At 59.0% G+C, this 20,691-nt stretch overlaps 11 protein-coding genes across 12 annotated transcripts; 6 read left to right on the plus strand and 5 right to left on the minus strand.

Moving 5' to 3' along the window:
- The first annotated feature begins 15 nt into the window (after nucleotides 1-15).
- Nucleotides 16-2,083, plus strand: SDRG_01942. Of its 2 annotated transcripts, XM_008607499.1 has the most exons (8): nucleotides 16-52; nucleotides 105-433; nucleotides 478-521; nucleotides 562-627; nucleotides 674-1,010; nucleotides 1,051-1,436; nucleotides 1,479-1,689; nucleotides 1,736-2,083. In XM_008607499.1, the coding sequence occupies exons 1-8, from the start codon at nucleotides 48-50 to the stop codon at nucleotides 1,879-1,881; spliced, it is 1,524 nt and encodes a 507-aa protein (XP_008605721.1). In that variant the 5' UTR covers nucleotides 16-47; the 3' UTR covers nucleotides 1,882-2,083. The 2 variants fall into 2 exon arrangements, with proteins under 2 accessions (XP_008605721.1, XP_008605720.1); XM_008607498.1 differs by having other exon boundaries at nucleotides 1,479-2,083.
- Nucleotides 2,084-2,181: 98 nt separating this feature from the next.
- Nucleotides 2,182-3,323, minus strand: SDRG_01943 (hypothetical protein). Its single transcript, XM_008607500.1, has 2 exons — nucleotides 2,686-3,323; nucleotides 2,182-2,632 (listed from the first exon to the last, which is right to left on the minus strand). The coding sequence occupies exons 1-2, from the start codon at nucleotides 3,295-3,297 to the stop codon at nucleotides 2,261-2,263; spliced, it is 984 nt and encodes a 327-aa protein (XP_008605722.1). The 5' UTR covers nucleotides 3,298-3,323; the 3' UTR covers nucleotides 2,182-2,260.
- Nucleotides 3,324-3,858: 535 nt separating this feature from the next.
- Nucleotides 3,859-5,652, plus strand: SDRG_01944 (hypothetical protein). Its single transcript, XM_008607501.1, has 7 exons — nucleotides 3,859-4,045; nucleotides 4,090-4,218; nucleotides 4,261-4,329; nucleotides 4,374-4,497; nucleotides 4,540-4,828; nucleotides 4,871-5,072; nucleotides 5,121-5,652. Exons 1-7 carry the CDS (start codon nucleotides 3,986-3,988, stop codon nucleotides 5,568-5,570), a joined length of 1,323 nt encoding a protein of 440 aa, XP_008605723.1. The 5' UTR covers nucleotides 3,859-3,985; the 3' UTR covers nucleotides 5,571-5,652.
- SDRG_01945 (hypothetical protein) lies at nucleotides 5,573-6,382 on the minus strand. The gene has a single exon (XM_008607502.1). It carries the CDS (start codon nucleotides 6,365-6,367, stop codon nucleotides 5,669-5,671), a length of 699 nt encoding a protein of 232 aa, XP_008605724.1. The 5' UTR covers nucleotides 6,368-6,382; the 3' UTR covers nucleotides 5,573-5,668.
- A 381-nt stretch (nucleotides 6,383-6,763) lies between these two features.
- SDRG_01946 (hypothetical protein) lies at nucleotides 6,764-11,868 on the plus strand (the record flags this gene model as incomplete). Its single annotated transcript, XM_008607503.1, has 21 exons — nucleotides 6,764-7,321; nucleotides 7,366-7,672; nucleotides 7,718-8,102; nucleotides 8,151-8,280; nucleotides 8,321-8,471; nucleotides 8,515-8,644; nucleotides 8,688-8,830; nucleotides 8,876-9,097; nucleotides 9,141-9,365; nucleotides 9,408-9,683; nucleotides 9,725-9,788; nucleotides 9,839-9,966; nucleotides 10,013-10,178; nucleotides 10,236-10,520; nucleotides 10,574-10,900; nucleotides 10,942-11,049; nucleotides 11,100-11,258; nucleotides 11,304-11,331; nucleotides 11,376-11,540; nucleotides 11,586-11,680; nucleotides 11,719-11,868. The coding sequence occupies exons 1-21, from the start codon at nucleotides 6,787-6,789 to the stop codon at nucleotides 11,866-11,868; spliced, it is 4,179 nt and encodes a 1,392-aa protein (XP_008605725.1). The 5' UTR covers nucleotides 6,764-6,786.
- A 48-nt stretch (nucleotides 11,869-11,916) lies between these two features.
- On the minus strand, nucleotides 11,917-13,144 carry SDRG_01947 (hypothetical protein; the record flags this gene model as incomplete). Its single annotated transcript, XM_008607504.1, has 5 exons — nucleotides 11,917-12,319; nucleotides 12,365-12,597; nucleotides 12,641-12,802; nucleotides 12,850-12,945; nucleotides 12,992-13,144. 5 exons carry the CDS (start codon nucleotides 13,142-13,144, stop codon nucleotides 11,917-11,919), a joined length of 1,047 nt encoding a protein of 348 aa, XP_008605726.1.
- Nucleotides 13,145-13,371: 227 nt separating this feature from the next.
- SDRG_01948 (hypothetical protein) lies at nucleotides 13,372-14,328 on the minus strand (the record flags this gene model as incomplete). The annotated part of the gene is made up of 6 exons (XM_008607505.1): nucleotides 13,372-13,514; nucleotides 13,560-13,623; nucleotides 13,668-13,826; nucleotides 13,869-13,979; nucleotides 14,031-14,129; nucleotides 14,173-14,328. 6 exons carry the CDS (start codon nucleotides 14,326-14,328, stop codon nucleotides 13,372-13,374), a joined length of 732 nt encoding a protein of 243 aa, XP_008605727.1.
- An 83-nt stretch (nucleotides 14,329-14,411) lies between these two features.
- On the plus strand, nucleotides 14,412-15,288 carry SDRG_01949 (hypothetical protein). Its single transcript, XM_008607506.1, has 4 exons — nucleotides 14,412-14,527; nucleotides 14,574-14,799; nucleotides 14,853-15,052; nucleotides 15,101-15,288. Exons 1-4 carry the CDS (start codon nucleotides 14,455-14,457, stop codon nucleotides 15,223-15,225), a joined length of 624 nt encoding a protein of 207 aa, XP_008605728.1. The 5' UTR covers nucleotides 14,412-14,454; the 3' UTR covers nucleotides 15,226-15,288.
- Nucleotides 15,289-16,176: 888 nt separating this feature from the next.
- Nucleotides 16,177-16,844, plus strand: SDRG_01950 (hypothetical protein). The gene is made up of 2 exons (XM_008607507.1): nucleotides 16,177-16,276; nucleotides 16,322-16,844. The coding sequence occupies exons 1-2, from the start codon at nucleotides 16,233-16,235 to the stop codon at nucleotides 16,731-16,733; spliced, it is 456 nt and encodes a 151-aa protein (XP_008605729.1). The 5' UTR covers nucleotides 16,177-16,232; the 3' UTR covers nucleotides 16,734-16,844.
- Nucleotides 16,730-17,856, minus strand: SDRG_01951 (hypothetical protein; the record flags this gene model as incomplete). The annotated part of the gene is made up of 4 exons (XM_008607508.1): nucleotides 16,730-17,111; nucleotides 17,160-17,332; nucleotides 17,375-17,471; nucleotides 17,516-17,856. 4 exons carry the CDS (start codon nucleotides 17,854-17,856, stop codon nucleotides 16,730-16,732), a joined length of 993 nt encoding a protein of 330 aa, XP_008605730.1.
- Nucleotides 17,857-18,824: 968 nt separating this feature from the next.
- Nucleotides 18,825-20,613, plus strand: SDRG_01952 (hypothetical protein; the record flags this gene model as incomplete). The annotated part of the gene is made up of 2 exons (XM_008607509.1): nucleotides 18,825-19,124; nucleotides 19,172-20,613. The coding sequence occupies 2 exons, from the start codon at nucleotides 18,825-18,827 to the stop codon at nucleotides 20,489-20,491; spliced, it is 1,620 nt and encodes a 539-aa protein (XP_008605731.1). The 3' UTR covers nucleotides 20,492-20,613.
- Nucleotides 20,614-20,691: the final 78 nt, after the last annotated feature.

The raw sequence follows: 20,691 nt of genomic DNA on the forward strand, positions 1-20,691 counted from the left end.
CGTATCCGGACAATCCGGTTCACGACGTTTCAGGGCAACGACCGACGATGAGGTACGCGCCGCCTGTCCCTCCTGGCGCATGGTCCCATGCGCCTGGCCTCTAGCGAAGTCGTCATCTGCAGCTTCGAGGCCGGACTCTATGGCCTCGACGAAGCCTCGCACGAGTGGGTGCTCTCGGTGCCCGACGCCATCCACGTCCACGTCTTTATGGACGACGCTGGCCTCTTCCGGCTTGTGGGCTGGGTCCAAGCCAATGGCGATGTCGTCGTCAAGCACGCGATCACGCGCGACTGCATCTGGCTTGACGTCAACGAGTACTTCGCCCAGATGACCAACGCGATTGACGTGACGTACGGCCTCGCGTTCACCGAGCCAGGCCTCGCGACCGACGCGTCCAACGCCGTGCGCAAGATCCTCTCGCGCCTCCAAAGCGGTTTGAAAACATAATAAGTGTGTGCTGATGAACTTCTGTGGTAGAGACCGAGCGCGACAACAACCCGCCGGCCGCCATTGCGCTCGAGGTACGCGACACCACCAACCGCTGGCTCTTCATGCACGTAGTTCTCCGAGCCGGTGAGCCCGACGTCCGATCTGCTCGCGTTGGAAGGCCTTCCTATTCTGGCCCCCGTACGTCGCAGCATCAAGCACGAAGTCTCTATGTTGGCGCGTGTAGCTTTTCTCGGCAACGACACCGCCCCGCGCCATGCGTAAGAGCTACCCGTTCGCCCCACCCAGCCCGAACCGACCGTCCAGTACGCGCAACAAGCGCAGTGCAAGCGTCCCGCAGCCGGGCGCGCCGCTCGAGTGCGTCAAGAATTTTCGGCGCGGGAGCTTTCCACTGGCGATGGCGCCACTCTTGGATCCGTCGCCGCCGCCGAGCTCGTCCGCGTCGCGCAACAGCTCGCGCCGGCAGTCGCTCGCGAGCTTTGAGGAAGTCGAGCAAGCGGCGACGGCAGCCATCGATGCCACCACAACGCCGCCCAAGCCGGCACTCGAACCCGTCGTGCGTGGTACGACCATCGGCCCAACTACTCTTCACGCAGAGCGTAGACAAACCCGTAATGTACCCGAGCTGCATACTACCGGAAGACGAGCACATTAGTCGCCCGTACCAGATGCGTCAGGAGGTGCACGTGACGTTCAACGCAGAGCTGGCGCGCTACGAAGGTCTCCCGACTGCGTGGCGCAGCCTCAACAAGCAGTTTGGTCTCCCGATCGACGCCGTGCCCAAGCGCAAGGTCGAGGGCTACGACGCCAAGATCCCGGCTGTGCTCCAAATGATGCGCGAGTACCTCGTTCAAAACGGCGGCCTCGAGACCGAAGGCATCTTTCGACTCGCGCCCGACAAGGAGGCGTGTAGCGCGGTCAAGGACGCCATGAACAACGGCGTCTTTACCGGCTGCAGCGACGTGCACATCATTGCCAACCTCATCAAGGTCCTCGAGTCTTCGTCAAAGGCTTCTTCTATGCTGCATTAGGTCTGGTTCCGAGAGCTGCCCGATAGCCTTCTCGACGTCATTCCAGAAAAGTGCATTTATAAAGTGTGCGGCGTCACCGACCCGACGCAGGTCCTCGACGTCCTCCGCGACGTGCCGACGTCGCAACGCAGCGTCATCTTGTGGCTCCTCGACCTCATGGCCGCCGTCGTCATGTGCGAAAAGCAGACCAAAATGAGCGCGAAAAACATGGGTACGGCCGCGTACACGATTGCAGGCGACGAGCAGCCGTGTTGTAGCCATCGTGCTGTCGCCCAACCTCTTCAGCATCGCGTCCGACAACCCGATGGTCGCGCTCACCATGTCCCAAAAGGTTGCCGAGTTTACGACCGTGCTCCTCAAGGCGCGGCTCGTCGTGCAGCACGGATACACGCCGCGCGCCTAGCCCTCCATGTCAACATTGCATCGTTTCCATTGGCCAACATGTACAAACTTGTCTGTGCGAAATGACGTGCGTACGGGCCATGACCACTTTCGAAAAGCGCTAAGAAATAATCTAAGAACGAGCGCATGAACCCTAGAGTGCCGACGCCGCGCGCCTTGCGGTGTCGGAGTATCCATTTTGCATCGTTGAATGTACAATACCGTCTATCACGACGTGGTGACAGACCGTGCGACTCAGAATCGCTATAAGAAACCTAGAACGAGGGAATTTCGACGGCAAAAATGGGGTTGAAGGAATGCGTAGCCGGAGCGAATACATAGTTTATTGAGAGGTACGAGATAGCTGGTGATGGTCGCATCGGACACTAAATACTGCGCGTTTATGCCAAGCATCCATAGTCGGGAGAGATGTGCAGGAAGACGTCGTCGAAGAAGCGCTCGCTGCCATAGTCGACATGCGCGACGCTGTCGTCGTCGTCAAACGCGTCGGTCTCTTCGTACTTGATGTCGGTGAGCATGATGTCATCGTGGTGCAAACTTGACGCGTCTTGGTGGCTGTACGCGTGCAGGCCGTAGCCGTGGTCCTCGCTGTAGCTCTTGCGCGGCTCGGGCTCGATAAAGTAGGCGTCGAGCGACGGGACGCCTTTGGGCGGATGCAGCGTCATCAAGTCTTTTGAGGACATGCGGAGGCTCAGACCCGGGATCTCGGACGGCACGTTGATGCGCTGCATATGGAAGAGATTGGTGTTGCTCTACAGCACGATTTGCATGAGCATCAACATGCCTCGGAAATGGAAAGCTGTACCGGCTGCTTCCGGAGCGGTGGCAGCTTCTCGAAGGCCGTGCCCGGGTACTCGAGGAACGGCGTCGACAAGAGGTGATTCTTTTCGTCTTCGGTGGGGCTAATCGAGCAGTCGGAGAAGGACGCGCCGTAGCGCGGGCTGTCGACCGAGTACATGTCGTCGCCCGAGTCCATGCCGTCGTCGTCGTCATCGTCCGGGTGGTGGAAGTTGGGAATGAACTGGCCGGACGGATCGATGCCGTACGTCTCGGGCGCCATGAGCTTATCGAGCTGCTTTTTGAACGTGTCATACTGGTACACTTGCTTTTCGTTGAGAAGACCGGTATCCTTGCACCGGTTGAGCTCTTGCAGCGACCGCTTGAGGCTGCGCACTTTTCGGTACGGCCAATGGCGGATGCCGATCGCCCGACACCGCTTTTTGAAGGCGGTCGCGCGCACGCCAAACTTTTCAGCGGCGGCCTTGAGCGGCAAGTGAAAGTAGAGGCTAAAGGCCTCGAAATTGCACATGGGCGACGAGGCCACCATGGCCTTCTTCGCATGGAGGCGTCGTCGCATGTCGTCGTCGTCCATGTGGCTACTGCCCATGGTCGGCATCGGCGGTCGCAGGAGCTCCATCGTGGTCGGCGGCGCTTGCTGGCAAAAGATCGAATGAAGAACGGCGCACCTGCACGGTGTCGATAGTGTTGTATCTTCAACCTCTCAGAACGAATCCATCGAAACCAAAGGCAAACATGTATTATCAGAGGTTTTCCAACAAACATTCGACGCCCAAGATACAAACACCAAGTGCAGCACCGTCGAGATACAAAACCCAAGTGCAAACTCGAATGTGGATTTTCGAAGGTTCGCAAAGATCGAGCCGTTTTGCGCCCGATCCATTTGATTCCACCGAATCCGACATTGGATAGCCGCAGCAGTAGATGGATAGGCCTACGTGGCCATGACTGAAAAACTAGTACAAGCAAAATAAGCTGTCGCTCAAAGCACGAGCTGCCGTCCAAGGACCTCGCCAACGGAGCAGTTGTCGACGACGACCGTTTCGGATTGCGTACTATGCTTGTCAATCATCTTGAAAGATCCACAGCATGTTCAGAAGGGCCGATCCTTCTGTCTCGATGGGTGTCGATCCTATAAGATCTACATCCGGCCGGTACAAGGTTTTGAGAGACGACATATTGGAGTGAGAGCGGACGACAACTTGGGAGAATGTGGGGGGGGGTGAATGCGGGGGAGCGCCGGATCAAATGACTCTGCCATGCAAACAGTATAAGACGCTGTTGCTATTTATAGCGCGGAAGTCGCGATGCGCAAGGCGATGGCGAAAGGGTCCAAGCTCGCGCGCAAGCCGACCAAGCCGTACGAGGTGCGGTGCATGTGCGCCATCAGCAGCGACGTCATGGTGCGTAGCTGGGCGACGACAAGCACAAGCAGCTGCTCGGTCTCGGCGGCAACGAGAACGCGCTTCTCGACCCGGACGATGAAGACTACATGCGCAGCGTCGTCGAAAAGCTCGAGCAAGACTTGGCCCGGCGACAGGTACAGAGATGCATTATCCTAGCAGCTCTGCACGCAGCGTAGGAAAGCTACGTGCGGCGCGAGCGGCAGTACCAAGTGCGCATTGAGGAGCTCGAGAAGCTTCTAACCGAGGTCGTCGACGATGCCTCGCCACATGTATTGATACAGTAGGGTAGGCCAAGGCCAAGAAGGCGTCGAGCGCGTCCCATGAAGATACGATGTGCTCGCTGCGGCAAGTGCACAAGAACATTCTCGGCAGCATTGCCCAGGTGCAAGAGCGCACGGGCAAAATTCTCCAAGGTATATTGTCGTATTGAGTACTAGCACAAACATGGCACGTAGAGCAAGAGAAGGATCTGCTGCGGGCCTTCCGCGCACGGCTCTACAGCGTGCAAGAAGAGCTCGAGACAGAGAAGAACAAGACGGACGACGGCGCGTCGGCATGGATCGACAAGAGCAAGCAGCTCGAGACCGAAGTCGAGTGGACAAAAGAGATGGCCGACCGCCTCGACCGGCTCAACCAAAGCCTCACGCGCGAAAACCAGCGACTCAAGACGCAGTTTTCGATGCAGGAGAACGACCGCGAGTTCCTCGTCCGGCAACTCGTTAGCGTCAAGAAGGACAACGTTCGGTATGAAATACGAGCGACGATTGTCGTTGAAGACATAGATAGGCTACGAAAAGAGCTCACGGACGCGCTCAACGACAACAGCCGCCTCAAGGAAGAAGGTCCGCTCGGCGACGAGATGCCCGCCATCAAGCGCGGTACGAGCGTCAAATCGGATAAATCCAAGTCGCCCGTCGCGGGATCGCTGCCCGCCATGGCATCGCATCGCGGGTCGTCGGCCGGTGTCCTCACGCCCAACCTACCCGAGGTACGAGCACCCCCACTTATGAGAGTCACGCTTCTTTAACTTGATTAGGTCGACAACCGATACAAAGAAATCATCAAGCGGCTCAAGCGAGTCCTCGAGGTGGAGCGCCGCAATTTACGCCAAGTGCGCTCGGCGTACACGGCCGACCTCCAAACCCACACGGAGCTCTCCATGTTCTTAAAGCAGTGCATCGAAGACGTCAAAGCGCAGATCACCGACCCGAGCGCCGTCCGGCACCTCGAGCCCATGCATGTGATCGGGACAACGCTCACGGGCGGTGACCGCCAGCGCGTCATCGATGTTTTCTTGTCCCAAGAACGCGTCTTGAGCTTGCTGTATGCAAAAGCGTTCCCGCTGCCGACAACTCCGATCGTCCCGCACGACGATGTGACCAAAGAAGACATTCGAGACATCTTCCACGAAGCGCCAGTCCCTGCCATGCATAATCTGCGGAGCGAGCACAGCGCCGAGTCTCTCCACGAAGACGACGACCGGTAGTACGACGATCGATGCGCTGCGGTACAAGGTTGCTTAGCGCTAAGGGAATAAGGATAGCATCAAGCCATGATTTAGTGTTATGCAAACAACGAGCGAGATCATGGCAAGACAGTGCTGAACCATTGACGGAGGTCCGCGATCTCTTCCATGGACGCCGTGTGGCCCATGCCAGGATACGTCTTGAACGTGGTTTTGTGGCCGAGGCTCGAGAGACGGTCGGCCAAGCCCTTCCCGAGCGGGTACGCGACCTTGTCGTCCGACGTGCCATGCCCAACGAGCACGGGGTGCGACGACGTTGGCAGCGACCCGAGAAAGTCTTCGTGCGGGAGCCAGCCGCTAAAGGCCACGATTCCGGCAATGGGCGCATCACTGAGAAGGCCCGCGAGCACGGCCGTGCAGGCGCCTTGGCTGAAGCCGCCAATGACAATGCGCTCGGCCGGAATGCCCTCGGCTTGCAGCTCCTGCACGAGCGCCCGCACTGTCGCGACAGAGTCGAGGATACCGTCGAGCGTCTCTTCGCGCACCGAGTTGGGCGCGACGGGAATGTCCTTGAGGTCGAACCACGCCGGCATGCGCTGGCCGCCCGCGAGGTACACGGGGCGGTTGGGAGCGTTCGGGAACTTCCACGTGATGTGGCGCAGCGACGAGAGCTCGTCCTGGAGGAAGGTCCAGCCGGCGCCCGAGTCGCCGAGGCCATGCAGCCAGATGACACCGGCCCGCGCGCACGTCGTCGTCGTCGCCATCGTCGTTGTCACGCAGAGGAGGAAGCTCAAGACCACAAAGCCCAACCCGATCATAGTCCTGTGGACGGCTTGCACAATTGTACGATAAATGTACGGTATGTCTAAACCATATTATTGTATAGTGTGTACGTGTACGGCATTCTGTACGGTATTGTTCGACCTCAGGGAATTCGCGTAAAAAGTACAAAATCTGCCAGTCCAAGCTCGACGCAAGGAACAAGTTCGAAATACACGACTCTTGCGTATCGACTGCACACCTCTACCTAGCTCTAGTGTTGTCACGCAAGCATGGCTATGCAGCTTGGGACGAAAGATGGGCGGTACGCTGTGGCTAAAATCCAAACAAATTCGGTCGGCCATATCACATCCTAGCTTGTGTACTATATAAGCGATTTTAAAACGCTTTGGATCAGGAAAAGACCTAATTGAAGATCCCTCCGAAGTATTCCTCGAAAGGGTGCGCAAGATCGCACATGGAGGCCGAGCGCAAGCCGCTGCCATGGCGCCCGTACGTGGTGCTGCTCCTTAGCGGAGCCACGAAGGACGAGAAAGCCTGTCTGGAGCGGCTCCAGGACGTGCTCAGTGGCGCCCTCACGCCCCGTGAGCGCGGTGTGTTCAAGGTTGTCACCCGCACCGACCTCGGCAACTTCAAGGACAATGCGCCCGCCGACGTCCTCGCTGGTGCATTCCACGCGCTCATTGAGAAGGATCGCACCGAGTACGTCCAAGCCAACGCAGCCAAGTTTGCGAGCAAGCCCAAAGCCCCGGCGGGCTTGGACCGCGACTTTCGACTCGCGTCCAGCCGCGGGACCATTGTCGACTCGGCCCGAGGCCAGGCCGTGACGGCGACGGCGCCTGTCGATGCGATTGCAATACCTCCGACTGACGGCGCTGACGATGACATGCTGAGCGCAGCCCAAGCCGCGCTTGAGCACGACGCCCGCGACGGCGCACCCTCCCACATTTATGTCCTATTTGACTACCCTGCGTCGGTCACCGAAGTTCGCGGTCCGCATGTGCTTGCTCCTCGTGGTTGTATTGACATCGCGTAGGTCTCATTACGTACAAGATGACGGGCGCCGAGGGGCCCAAGGGCGTTGCGCTCTCCGCGCTCGTCGACAGCGTCGTGTCGGTAGTGTTCCCACTCCGTGCGACCCTGCGACGACCGTCCATGGCGCTTGCACCAGAAGAGCCTATCAAGCCCGTCGTTCCGGAGCCCAAGCCCGTGGAGCCACCGGCCAAGCACCCTGCCAAAGGCGGCAAGCAAAAAGCTCCCGCGGTTGCGCCGTCGCCCGAGCCCGAAGTCGTCGCTCCGGTTGTAGCTGCGCCGGTCGTCGAAGTCCCCGTCGAACCACTTGGGTACGCACATTCGCAACACGCTACTACATTGGACGTGGGACGTAGGGAAGGCAAGTTGCACAAGGAGCTTGTGGCTGCGGCGGCCGTCGGCGGCGTCGAGTGGACCGACTTTTCGTTTTCAACGCTGCACTGCGCGACCGAGGCGGGCGAGCCCCGTACGATGGTGACGCTGACCAAAGAGCTCAAGCAAATGCTCACGGACGTCGCAGTCGCGAAATGTGCCTTCAAGCAGTGGCTCAGCACCGTCAACGTCGTTGATGTCCCGTCCGAAGTACCGGGTCGCCCTCTCGAGCACCTCTTGCGCACCTACAACGAGCTTCTCGACCCGATTTACGAGCCGAGTGTTGGCGTCGCGGGCATTCTTGTGGCCATGAAGGAAGCTATATTTCGCGCCAGCTCCAAGGACCGGCGTGTCGCACCGCCACCGACAGTACGTAGAAGAGCGAGCACGCATCCGTAGTTCGAATCGTGTTGGTAGAAAGCAGCGTCGGTGCTGCCTCAATTTGTCGATCATGGCGACGTCGCTCGGGTGCGTATGATGCAAGCTCTGCACCTCTACAACTCCAAGCCCGAGTGTCTCCGGTCCGGCGAGCCGCGCATGCTCCTCGGTAGATGGACGTCGTTCCACAAAGCTCATTCGTCGTATAGGAAAGAGCTTGGACGACATTGAGAAGGAGATGTGGCTGCTCAGTGATCTGCCGGGCGTCGGCTTCCAAGGTCGAAAAGGCATGCCGATCGCGCCGACACTGAGCCTTGTGGAGCGAGGTGTCCAGGACACGGAGCTGATGCAGTTCCACGGGTAGGTGCAATGCGTAGCGAGCGCTCTCTGCAATGGTCTGTAGGTTATCGATGCACGATGTGCACTACACGCGCAAGCTCCTCGAGTTTGAAGCCATGCTCGGGCACAAATGGGAGCGCAAGCTCCGGTACCGAACCTACATGGAGCACTTGCCCAAGCACATTTTGCCACAGGTACGCCAGCGCCAGCATTCATGACGCGCTGACGTCGGTGTAGCGGGTTGCAGCACTCGTGGGCCTCAATGTCGTGCTGTACAAACGGTACTATGCGCCGGACGACTCGCTTCTCGTCGCCGGACACATTGCAACACCGCAAGGTCGGACGTGCACCGACACGTGGGCGGCCATCGACTGGGTCCGGTACGCAGCTCACGATTGAATACAGGCCCTACATCCGCGATGTAGGCACCGTCCACCGTTCAGTGAGTGGGAAGCCGAGACTCTCTTGCCGCGCGTGTACTTGACGCCGCGCACGGTGACGGCGCTCGGGGCGTGTGTCAACCTCTCCCATGCCGAGCTGGATAGCGTGCGGGAAGTGACGCACTCGTTCTTTCCGTCGGACCACGCCGTGATCCACGTCACCGAAGCGCCGCACGCCACAACGTGGCTGACCGTGTACAAGGACTGGTGCGCTATTTTCTCGGAAACACAAAGCTTGACGGAGCGGTAGGCACCACTTTGGCCTTCGCCCCAGCAGCGTCGGGTTCCCGATGAACTTTCACGCAACGTTCGAGGACGCTTCGCACTTGACGATTTCGCGCCAAAGCGGCCGGACGATTCTCTTGACAAAGACCTTTTCATCTGGCCTCGTCGTCTCCATCTCGTCGGACGGGAGCATTCAGCAAGAGTACGCGACTCGGACGGGGCATGCCAGTGCCCCCAATCAGCACGAGACGTACGTCATCCACGCCTAACTTGCATGACGCGACAGTGGTAGACGCCGCGTCGTGCTCGGCCGAGGCACCGTCATTAGCTTCCGCACCGATGGCAGCCAGGTCATCATGTACGCCAACGGCCACGTCGGCAAGCGGGCGACCGCCGCCGACGCGTTCTGGACGATCGATGAGGGTGGGAGCGTCTATGCTGTCGCATCGCACGCCAAGAAGACACCGCCGCCAGCGCCCGTGCCCATCACGCTCGAGGTCGACCCCGAGTCGAAAGCAGTGATTGCGCACCGCGGCGATGGCGTTGTCACCGTCACGCACGTCAACGGGTGCGTCATCTCCGTGACATCCATACACTCATGCCTCGCAGATCGTACTTGACCCAGCACGCCGACGGGACGCAAATGCTTGGCAATGGCGCCAACAGCCATGTGGTAGGACAAATGCTGTGTTAATATGTCAGGGTGACAAATCATCCGTGCAGATTGTGCGCAAGGAGGGCTATGCCGAAGTGAGCATCGACGTGGACGTCAACCTCACCGCGCAGCGGCACGCCCAAGGCATGAAGATCGCCGTCACCAAGGGCGGCATTCGCACGCGCAGCGTCGTCCGGTGCGTTCGAGTACGTCGCTAAAGTGTCGAGCTTGTTTCCGCATAGATTTGATGACGGCACGACGATCGAAGTCGACTACGACACGCGCGTCATCGCGTCGGTTCACGGCATCTTGCGTGTGCGCAAGCCCGACGGCACGATCGTAATTGCCCAGGACAATGGGCTCGTCGAGTTTCGCCCGCGGTCGCTGGCCACGTCATCGTACCCCCGGGTACCCACTGGCTTTCAGAACACGTACATATCACGGGATGTTGGCATCGCTCTATAGAAGGCGGCGCGGGACGACGAAGAAGAGCCCGACTCGTCGAGTGGCGCCTACTACTTTGACTGCGTCAACGGCAGTCTCCGCCTGAGCGACCACGAGCACAATCATTTCGACTTGACGATCGGGGACGGCAAGCACCTTCCCGTGCTCAAGGTCGACCTCGCGGGCGTCGTCTCGGCAAGCGACTGCGCGAAATTCGGCGTCGATCCGATTGCTGCCAACGCTGTCGTCAACGACCCCCTGCAGCCCTTCTTGCTCATTCTGCAGGGCGACGGCACTGGCGTTGAGGTATCAACTTGATACCTTCAACAAACCGGATGGATGGGATTCGCTACCTGTAGGTGCTCCGACCGATGGACGTGGACGACTACCTCGCACTGCAGCGCCGGGACGCTCGGATCGAACGCGTGCCTTGCATTGCTGTCGGTGCCAGCAACGACAACAAGCTGCATGTGTTTACGCACAGCTTGGGCCCGTTTACGCCCGTCGCACTCGCCGACGCTACTGAGCGGACGGCCATTCTATCGACAGTCAAGATCCCGGCGCGGGCCAGTGCGCTGCTGTTGCAGCAACTGCACAACGTCGTGCCACTGCGCCCGCTTGCTGTGAGCTTGGTGCGGCGCTTACGTGAGATCACGCCGTTCGACGCGGTTCAATTCCAAACCATGGTACGACGTAGATCGATGTTTGGTCGCAGAAAGGCGAGTAGGTCGATGCTCTCTCGGCCTGGAATGCGTGGGCGGCCAATCGAGAGCTCACAAAGGACCAGTACGCAGTCATGGACCCGCGGGACGACGAGACGCGGGCCCAGGCGCATGTGCGTCCATCTTTGCGCTGAGCTCGAGGATCAACCACGGAGTTATGCAGGCCATGGAGAAGAAGATTGCGGCAGCGTACAAAGCGACGCGTGCGCGGCTCAAGGCCGAGCGCCTCAAGAAGCGCGAACGCGAACGCTTGGCCAAGCTCAACTCGGCGCTCGAAGAAGCAGGGCACGAGCCGTCGGCCGCCATGACGACGCTCAAAGAGGTACATGACCCTGTAGACGGCAGCGCCTTGACGCGCGATCACTAGGTGGAAAACGAAGAAGACGACGAGGAAGGTCGGAATGCAAGGCCAATGTCGTGTATAGCACCATGTGTATAGATGGCGACGACGACGAGGCACACTACGCCGGCATGCACTCGGACGACAGCGACGCCGACTCGCGCGACGACCTTGATGTGAATGTCGACGACGAGTACGAACTCCTTCTCACGGCCTTTTCGCACGCCGACACCGAGTCCAACGGCCGCTTGAACCGCGTGCAGAGTACGTACGAAGTATGTGCGGCGCGGCTCATGCAAGAATGGATAGCGCGGCGGGCGCTCGTGCATGCGCTGGGCTTTGGTGTGAGCCAAAGTGACGTCAACGACGCGATCGAAACGTACTCGGAGGCTTATGACGACACGGTGCGCTGTTTGGTGAGGCCTTGCGTCACGCGGTGTAGGTGACGTTCGAGGTGTTTGCGCGCATCTTGACGTGCATGAAAGACGCGTACGACGAAGAAGCGAGTGCCAAGACACCGCGTGCGATGCCCCAGTTCCCGAGCCGACTCTCGATGCCGTCCAAGCTCTCGCCGCGCCCCAAACATCCATAGTTTACAAGACAATATTGGTGTGGTTTGTACGGGAACCAACTACCGAGCTCAATGTGTCATGTTGCGGCGCATGGGCGACACCTTGGTTGGTCGGTTGTGCGGGAGGTAGCCCATGAGACGCTGCTCCGACGGCTTGGAGGCGTCCCGCGGCGCTGCCTCGGACGCCTCGGTAAACACCTGAGGAAAGTGCTCTGCGCACATGTCCTTGATGAACGCTTCGTCGACGTCGTTGGCTTCGTCAAGGAACCGCTGGGCGGCGCGCCATGGATCGCGCTGGCGGTCAAGAGGCTCAATGGGCAGCCACGGCTCACTCTGCGCTTGGCGCAGCGGACTTGGTGCGTGTCGTGGCGACGGTGATTTTGTTCGGAGCCGCGCCATCATACTGGTCGCAAGGCTCTCAATGTACGCTGCATCCTCGTCGTTCACGGGCTGCGTGGGGCGGTCCAGCGTCCTAATATGTACCTAAGAAGATTGCAGAGACGCTACCGCGACGTACGGCGTCGGGGCGCGTGCAAAGAAGAGCCGGTCACTCTCGACGAGGGCCATCTTTGGCTGGTGCGGCTTGAGTGGCTGGTTGTCCCAACGACTGCTCCTCCCGTCTTCGAAGTCGTTGTTGCCGCCAAGCGTCGACTCGTCAATGCGGCTAAACGATGCGCTGCGTTTGCAATCGAGCGACGACGACGAGCTCTCGCGACTCGACTTTTGGTTGTCGGGGAGCAACTCGTCCGGCTACACGCCGCCATGTCGTATCGCGTTGCAGTGCCAACTGTACCATGCGGGGGCCGCTGCTGTCGGTCGGATCGACGCGATTCTGGGCCGCTTTTGGTGCCAACTTGGTTGATGTCAGCGCAGATGCGTCCATGAGCCGGTGCAAGAGTGCGACTGTCGACTCGGACACGTATTTGGCCGAGAGGTCGACAAAGATGCGCCGGAACTACACGAGCTGTGAGCGCAACACGACGTGTTGCGATTAGGGCGCACCGTTCGAAGCCGCTCCCGCACGACAGGGTCGTCAGTTGAGCCTTTGAGTAAAAACTTGCGCGGCAACGGCGCCGAGAGCGCCTCCATCTCGAGGATCTATTGCTCCTACTGTTGCACTTGCTACAACCAAGTCGAAACGTACGGGTTTGAGATGCTGGCGCAGCGTCTTGTGGCGGGCTTTGACCTCACGCGTCTTGCTGCCGTCCTTGAACGACACGTGGTAGAGCTCGACGCTGCGACCGGACGCCGACGTCGCGGTCGAGTGCCCCGTGAGACTTAGGAGGACTTGGCGCATCGGCTCTGCAATGCAAAATATTAAGCTTAGAGGCAACGCCCACGAGCGACCTTTGCGCTAAATACACAGCGTGTAACGGCGCGAGCGCGAAACCCACGCTTGCTTTCGTGCATGGAGTTGCGTAATTTGATTATGCTCGGTGTATGTCATCCCCACGACCCGTCTGTGGAGGTTTACGGGACGCAGTAAAGAAGCGGCACAGCGGCAACTATGCTAGACTCGATCGACTAGAACGAATTGTTTGCTAATTGTTCGTCGACGTGGTGGCGAAGAATGGCCATCAGCTTGTCCGGATCAAACTCGGCTTGGACAAGCGGGGCGGCCAGCCACGTCTCGTACCCGCGCACGTTTCCATGGTGGTCCTGGTGGCCTACGACACGTCTTTTGTGTACATGCCAAGCGACGCGCCACGTACTGGGCGTGAAGCGATGCGCATGGTTGCCGTCGAGATGATTTGCGCAGCGCGCAGGTTCGTGCGGCTGGGGTCCTCGTCAGCAGCGATCAAAATGTATGTGATTGCTACCTTGGCGGGCACGGTGCGCGGCGGCCGAGGCGCGGTCAGCTGGAGATCGGGAAAGAGCTGTAGCATTGCAGCATTGAGCCTCTTGACGCAGACGACGTCATCGGGCTCGTCGTCGTCCACTCTGGGCGCGTCATTGTTGCCGTTGGCGGTGCGGTCCGACTACGAAATACGGTTGGCCCCCTCTAGCGGGATGCATTTTACGGTGGTGTTGGTCGCAGAGACATTGTCAGCATGGTCGAACAAGTAATGCAGCTGCGCAATGCTCGCGCTTGTAAAGTAGATATGGGAAATCTGAGCACAGCAGTGCGCCAGCTACGGTCGCAGGCGTTCAGCGTCGAGTTGCACTTGGCGAGGTGCACGTACTTGCTGCTCGCGCTCGGCCATGACCAGCGTGCTCCAGGCACTGTGCAGCGGCTTTTTGCGAGGGAATGCATCTAGTACCCACGGGTACCCACTGCAGACCTACGCGCCGCCGTGAGAACGTGGTGGCGGGACTCTGCTGGACGTCGAAGATGTGACGGCGAAGGAGGCTGTAGCGAGCCTGCGTCGTGCGCACGCGTGCTCCGTCCTGCAGCTGCAGGTGGTAGAGGCCGATGGCCTTACCGTTGGCGCCGAGCACGACCGAGCTGCCATGTACCGAGAGCGTCACTTGTCGGACCATGTTGAGACAGGCGGAATGGATCTTGGACAGGCACGATCGATTGTCAAAGGCAATTTGAGCTTTGTATTTGTTTCTAGAGGTTTTCAGTAGCCAGCTTGATTTCGTTTCTGGATCAAGAAGACCAGCATGGCGAAGAAGGGGAAGACGGCCGTGATCCTCAACGTGTACGACCTCATGGACGCGAATGCATACACGCATGGTAGGTTGACGCTGTGTATGTGAAGGTCCGTCACGAGAGCGTGTAGGGCTCGGCCTTGGGGCCTTCCACTCGGGCGTCGACATTGCCGGCGACGAGTACTCGTTCGCGGGCGGTGCTGGCATCTTCACGTGCCGGCCCAAGCAGGCCGACGGCGCCGTCTTCCGCGAGTCCATTCCCATGGGCTACTTCGAAGGGTCGTCCAACGACGCTCGACAGGTCCTCGATGAGCTGCGGTCCGAGTTCCAAGGCCACCAGTACAACCTCCTGACAAAGTATCTGCAACCTGCGGCTATGTGGCAAACTCACAGAGCTCTCTTGGCAATAGGAACTGCAACACTTTCTCCAACGAGCTCTGTCTGCGACTCCTTGGCGTCCCGATTCCCGCCTACGTCAACCGCATGGCGTACCTCGGGTCGTTCTTGAGCTGTCTCTTGCCGCGCGAGCTCACGGGCCAAGCGCCCGTCGAGGGCGACTCGACACCTGTAGCGGCAACCAACCAAAGGCCATCGTACACGTCGTTTGGCGGTAAGACATTCTGTGATGAACGTGCAAATGCTCATGTCGATAGCGTAGGCTCGGGCATCTCACTCCGTGGCACGGCGCCCACTACGGACACGGACGAAGACATGGAGGTACGCCGAGAGAAGCGGCGCCTCGCTGCCATGCGGCGCATCGAGCTCATGCAACAAAGCTCGTAAGGGCTCTATTAAACTACGCACAACAATATCACCTCATCCCACCTACTGTATTACCATCCCCAAATCATCTTAGCGGATTGTGGCGCTCGGTTTGGTGCTCGAGACCTCTCGACAAGCTCTCACGTCAATCTGCTTGACGAAAAGTTGCTTGTTACGTTAGGCCTTGGACGTGTCGCTGTGAAGAAGCATGATCACCACCCTTCTTTCCGTCACAAGGTCCTAGGACAACCTATCTTGAGGTGGCCGTCGAGTGTCCCGACGCCGAGGTCACCCTTGTAGCCCTTTCCGTCAACTGTTTGCTTGGTCTTGGCGTCGCCCTTGATAAAGCGTGCAAAGATGGAAGCCATGTAGCACACCTAGCCGCAGCTTTGGCAGCAAGCGCGTCGCTGTCGCCGTGGTGACGTTGCAGCCTACTGGGCACGATCGTCATCTTGCAGCACGACACAGACGTGCCGAGCGTGCGAGGTGCCCTGCCTCCAGCGCTGTAGCCTCGAGAACGACGACCGAAAAGAGGCTGCTACAGACGCCAAGGCCATTTCAATCGTCTTCCATCCATAGCAGGTGGTCCAGGGAGCCCAAACACCAAAGAATGACGCTCATTGCGTGCCTACAGCTCGAGCTATGTACCATTCAAGTCGTGAAAACTGGTACGAAACCTGTAGTATCAATGTATCAGTGTATCAACCCACCGTCAAACCCAAACGCGTCTAGCACACGCTGCAGACACGCTACGAGCACCATACGTAGGGCATTGAGCTCCCCACGACTTCCGCTATCCATGTAGAATGAAACAAAAGAGTTCGTTCCAAACGCCAAAGTCGTCCATGAGCAGCCGACGAGCAGCCGTGCACATCAGATCCGGATAATGTTCACCGGATAAGAACACTGTGCCACCAGTAGACTGCCGAATATAAGAGAACGTACGACCTTCCAACATGGCAGATGCCGAAACTCGCGTTCGGCGACAGGCCATTGGCTAAAATTCGGTCGTGCGCTGGCAGCCGAGCATGACTGCCCCGCGCTTGCCGTTCTTCGTCTATGGCACGCTCATGTACGTCCATCTGCAGGAGACATGCTGGTCTCATGGCTGCTGCAGGAAGGGCTTCCGCAACTACGACAAGCACGTGCGTGGCTTCTCCAGCCTACGCTTCGTGCACGACCGCGCCTACGTCAAACGTGCGGCCTTGTATCACTTTGAGTACGGGTACCCGGGCCTCTATGCGACGGCGTCCGACGACTGCGTCTACGGTGAGCTCTTGACGGCCGACGATCCTGCCGAATACGATCAGCTTCTGAAGGACTTGGATGCTCTGGAAGAGTACTTTGCGCCGAACGACCCGACCAACGAGTATGACCGCGTCCGTGTCCAAGTACACACTGCGGACGGCGGGCGCATTGACGCATGGGTCTACTACTGCAAGATTCCGCTCGAGAACGCAAAGGAGCGCGTCGTCAGCGGCGACTGGCGCGCGTACATGACACCGATGCAGCAGACAATGTTTCTTTAGTGGCGCCGAGCGGCCTTTTTAATGTCGGCTTTTCGCGCTCGAATCACCGCGAGCTCGTCGTCAATAGCTTGTCGCGCTTCCTTACTCGTCTCGGTCTGTTGCCGCTCCCGCAGCCGCGCTTCTCGGTCCCGCAAAACGACGAGGAGTGGTTTCTGAACAGCGTCGGTGGCCTGCGCCATGACATGCTCCACGACCGAGGGCGCCTCGTCCGAGCCTTGTGCGAAAAAGCCGCCGAGGCCACTCGCGCCAAAGAGCACCATCCAAAAGCCCGTCCAGTGGTACGCCCGGAGCTCGGTGAGGTGCAGTTTGAGCTGCTTGGCATTCTTCTTGACCAACGCGCCTTGGGTGTTGGAGCAGCTCTCGCACTGCGGATAATACCTAGTACCCAGAGATGCTTGAGAGTATTACGGTGACGCGTACGCGTACCGCTGTGTGACGGGACCAAAGAGTTTGGCCCACAGTCGTGCGTTCTCGGCCTTGGCGACCAGCACGGGCGGCATGTGGTCGGCGTGGTATTTGGACCGCTTCGTACCGCACGTGTGGCAGCCGTAGAGGCGGCCAAAGCTTTGAATGACGGCCCGCGCATTTCCATCAGCGTACTATCGGAGCTCAGACGACGATGAAATCTTCTGCGATCGTACTTCGATCGTGGCAGGCAGCGAGATGCGCGCGTGCCCGAATGCACCGGGGTGTCGAAAGTCGCTCGGAGCAAGCGCGCGGAACCGGCCACCAAGAAGCCTACGATGCGTGGGAATCATTGGACCGCCACAGTGGCCACGTACCGGAAGAGGAGAAGCCCCGAGGTAGCGGCCGCCGTGAGCTCGAGCGGCGTTGGCTCCGTTGAATTATGGCGAAGGCAGAAGGCACCGGCCATTGCGCTTGAAGACGCCACGCCAAGGCCACCGAGGAGGCTCGGCAAGACGGGCATCGCGACCGAGACGCGCACAATGTACATGGAGAGTTGGGTCAGCGAGACGCCGCCGAGGAAGAGCGCGCCGCCGCCTACAGCATCGATCGCTGTCCGCTCGAGCGCGCCCACGAGAACTTGGCTGCGCAAGGCCACAAGCTTCGCCTGCCACTGCGCCAGCCGCTCCTCCCACGCGCTGTCTTCGTCGTTCACCATGCCCTTTGACCGAGGGATACGATTCGTTAAAATCCTGGCGTTTCAAACCCTGCTTTGTATACGATTCGTCGCGCCATTAGCATTTCAGCCAATGGTGTGGGGCTGTCAGAGCGCACCGATTGGCTGAAACGGTATCTTTTTAGAGCGCCTTCAAACGCGGCCCTAGCCCTTGCGTTTTGTCTGAACTGTGATGTGCAGCGACTGACCTTATGTTCGAGATGAGTATTTCAGGCGAGTTGTCTATGGCCGCGCGCTCCATCGCGTGGCAAGCTGTTTTCTTTGACTTTGCAATGTGGGGGAGCGTGTTTCGAAGCACGACGAGATATTTTCGTCGGGGGGGGCTCGGCTTGCAAGGTTGCTGCGCGTCTCATATTCCCGCCAAAATTTTGAAGCCTAAAACTCAAAAATACATGTCAACATAGCGGTCAGCTTCCTCGCGGCAGCTGCCATGGGCGCAAAACCTCAAGCTTTTGCCACTCGACTCGTCGCTCGTCGCGAGCTCACGTTTCTTGACGTGATTCCTTTTCTTTCGATCCGATAGACGACGAGCAAAGTGCAATGTCAACGTCTTGAAGCTCGAGAAGCCAATGATCGAGCGCTGGTGTGACTGATTGACGACCGGTCAGTCCGATCAGCATAAGCTCGTGGGGGGCACCAACACACCATTGACTCACCGTGTGCGTGTGCTAGTGTAGATCATGAGCATCTCTGTGTGTCCCATCCACGAAAGGAGGTTGCTATTTTGGAGCAACAACATATGATTTTGAGTATCTCGCCCGTCGTCGCGTGTCATGTTTACGGCGAGGAGGTCGGCAACCGTCCGCAAGGCGTTCCTACTGTAGATATGGACGATGCGATGATGCTCCGACACTTCTCGCGTATGTAATGGCCTCTCCGTTTGAAGCCGACCAAATAGCAGATCCGGCCGCGTCGGTCACTTGTCGTACGGCAGTGTTCAATTCGCCACGATGGCCACGATCAACGCGAGCCTTCACGATGCAATTACTTACTATCAGTGCGGCGGCGTCGACTTGTTGAAGTCACTGTCGCCCAGCGTCGTGCGACTGGATGTTCTCCTCCTCCGCACATTGGTTGCGGTCGCGGTGGTCGCGCTGAGCCTGTGTTTCCTCCCGACCACGTGGGCCACGATTGCACAAAAGCACCGCATCGCCAGCGCGCTACGAAGCTTGCCCGGCCCCCCGGGGCTTCCCCTCCTCGGCAACTTGATCCAGCTCGGGCAGCACATGCACGACCTGCACCTCTGGAAGGTATACTCCATGTCCAGTGACCATGAAAGCTCAGCGTGCGTATGTAGCGCCACTTGGCTACGGTCTACGGGTCCACGTATGCGATTCGCGTCGACTTGGTCATGAACGGCTCGATCGTGACCAACAAGCCGTGCAACATTGAACACATTCTGAGCACCAACTGCAGCAACTACGTCAAGCCACAGATCATCCAAGACGTGTGCAAGGAGGTGATGGGGCAATCCATCTTTGCCATCAACCCCGACTCGCCGCTCTGGGCGTGCCAGCGCAAGCTCATGGCCAACATGTTTTCCGTCAACTCGTTCCGGAAATACATGGACTCGGTGTTTGTGGATGCGGCTGATGCTGCGCTCGGTCGGCTAGATGCTGCCGCACGCCGCAACGACACGGTCAACCTCGAGACGACGCTGCTCACGCTCACGACCACGATTGCCTTTCGCATCGGGTTTGGGCGCCACGTGCCAGAGGCCATGACCACCGACGCGTTCCATGGGCTCTTTCGCGAGGCGGGGGCAATCACCGCCAACCGCTTCACGCGCCCGTGGTACAAGTTTGCCGGCGCGGTTTTGCCGTCTGAAGCCCGGCTCCGGACTGTCGTCGGTGAAATCGATGCGGCTTTGTATGCGCTCATTGCGGAGCGGAAGGCGGCGCCCGTGACTCCGAGTGCGGTGGATGTGCTCTCGCAGCTGCTTGACCAGCAGCGCCGCGGCCTTCTCGAGCTCAGCGATACGGTCGTGCGCGACACGATGATGACGGTGCTCTTGGCGGGGCGCGAGACGGTCGCGAGCGGCCTCCTCTGGATCCTCTATTGTGTGAGTCGCCACCCGGCAGTCGAAGCCAAGCTTTTGGCCGAAGTCGACGGAGTGTCGAGCGTCGACTACGAGTCAATGAGCAGCCTTGTTTACATGGAAGCCGTCATGAAGGAGACGTGGCGGCTCTTTCCCCCAACGCCGCTCGAGCTCAAGGCGGCGGTTGCGGACGACGTGTTGCCTGATGGCACGTTTGTGCCGGCGGGTGTCAACGTCGAGTTTTCGCCGTTCGTAATGAACCGGGATCCGACCCGGTGGCGCAACCCCGATGCGTTCGAGCCCGAACGCTGGCTCGAGCCCGGGTTCTCGCCCACCGATTTCGAGTACCCGGTTTTCAACGCCGGCAAGCGCAAGTGCGTCGGTCAGCGCATCGCGATGCTCCAGACAAAGTTCATTCTCTGCAAGCTCTACCGCCACCTCCGATTTGACATGCTCGATGAGAAGGACCCGACGTTTGCGCTCGGCATCTCTCTCTTTCCGACCAACGGCATGGCTGTCAAGCCCGTCTTGCGTCGGCCGTCCAGCACGCTCTCAACGACGCCGGCACCCGCGGCATAAACGCCAAGTCTTCTCGTAGTGTGCACTGTTGTACAAAATGTGGCGTCCATTAAATTGTCCATCTTTTCTCTCAATCTCAAACTCAAAAATCGTCTTACAGCATAGTATCAAATGAAATGCGCGTGAACTTTTCATTGCAATGACCCCGATATCGCTCGGGCCCGTCCCCACTTGGGTTCTAGCAAGGTATGGTTCGAGTG

This window comes from Saprolegnia diclina, assembly GCF_000281045.1.
Source record: "Saprolegnia diclina VS20 unplaced genomic scaffold supercont1.4, whole genome shotgun sequence".
Classification (NCBI taxonomy): Eukaryota; Oomycota; class Saprolegniomycetes; order Saprolegniales; family Saprolegniaceae; genus Saprolegnia; species Saprolegnia diclina.

Coding starts and splice junctions, on each gene's coding strand:
- SDRG_01942 (XM_008607498.1), top strand. Junction 522..561: donor CGGCCGCCATTGCGCTCGAG/GTACGCGACACC, acceptor TCATGCACGTAG/TTCTCCGAGCCGGTGAGCCC. Junction 628..673: donor GCCTTCCTATTCTGGCCCCC/GTACGTCGCAGC, acceptor TGGCGCGTGTAG/CTTTTCTCGGCAACGACACC.
- SDRG_01943 (XM_008607500.1), bottom strand. CDS start 3,297: ATGGAGCTCCTGCGACCGCCGATGCCGACCATGGGCAGTAGCCACATG. Junction 2,633..2,685: donor CACCGCTCCGGAAGCAGCCG/GTACAGCTTTCC, acceptor ATCGTGCTGTAG/AGCAACACCAATCTCTTCCA.
- SDRG_01944 (XM_008607501.1), top strand. CDS start 3,986: ATGCGCAAGGCGATGGCGAAAGGGTCCAAGCTCGCGCGCAAGCCGACC. Junction 4,330..4,373: donor TCGAGAAGCTTCTAACCGAG/GTCGTCGACGAT, acceptor ACAGTAGGGTAG/GCCAAGGCCAAGAAGGCGTC. Junction 5,073..5,120: donor TCACGCCCAACCTACCCGAG/GTACGAGCACCC, acceptor TAACTTGATTAG/GTCGACAACCGATACAAAGA.
- SDRG_01945 (XM_008607502.1), bottom strand. CDS start 6,367: ATGATCGGGTTGGGCTTTGTGGTCTTGAGCTTCCTCCTCTGCGTGACA.
- SDRG_01949 (XM_008607506.1), top strand. CDS start 14,455: ATGGCGAAGAAGGGGAAGACGGCCGTGATCCTCAACGTGTACGACCTC. Junction 14,528..14,573: donor CGCGAATGCATACACGCATG/GTAGGTTGACGC, acceptor GAGAGCGTGTAG/GGCTCGGCCTTGGGGCCTTC. Junction 15,053..15,100: donor ATCGTACACGTCGTTTGGCG/GTAAGACATTCT, acceptor TCGATAGCGTAG/GCTCGGGCATCTCACTCCGT.
- SDRG_01950 (XM_008607507.1), top strand. CDS start 16,233: ATGACTGCCCCGCGCTTGCCGTTCTTCGTCTATGGCACGCTCAT. Junction 16,277..16,321: donor TTCGTCTATGGCACGCTCAT/GTACGTCCATCT, acceptor TGGCTGCTGCAG/GAAGGGCTTCCGCAACTACG.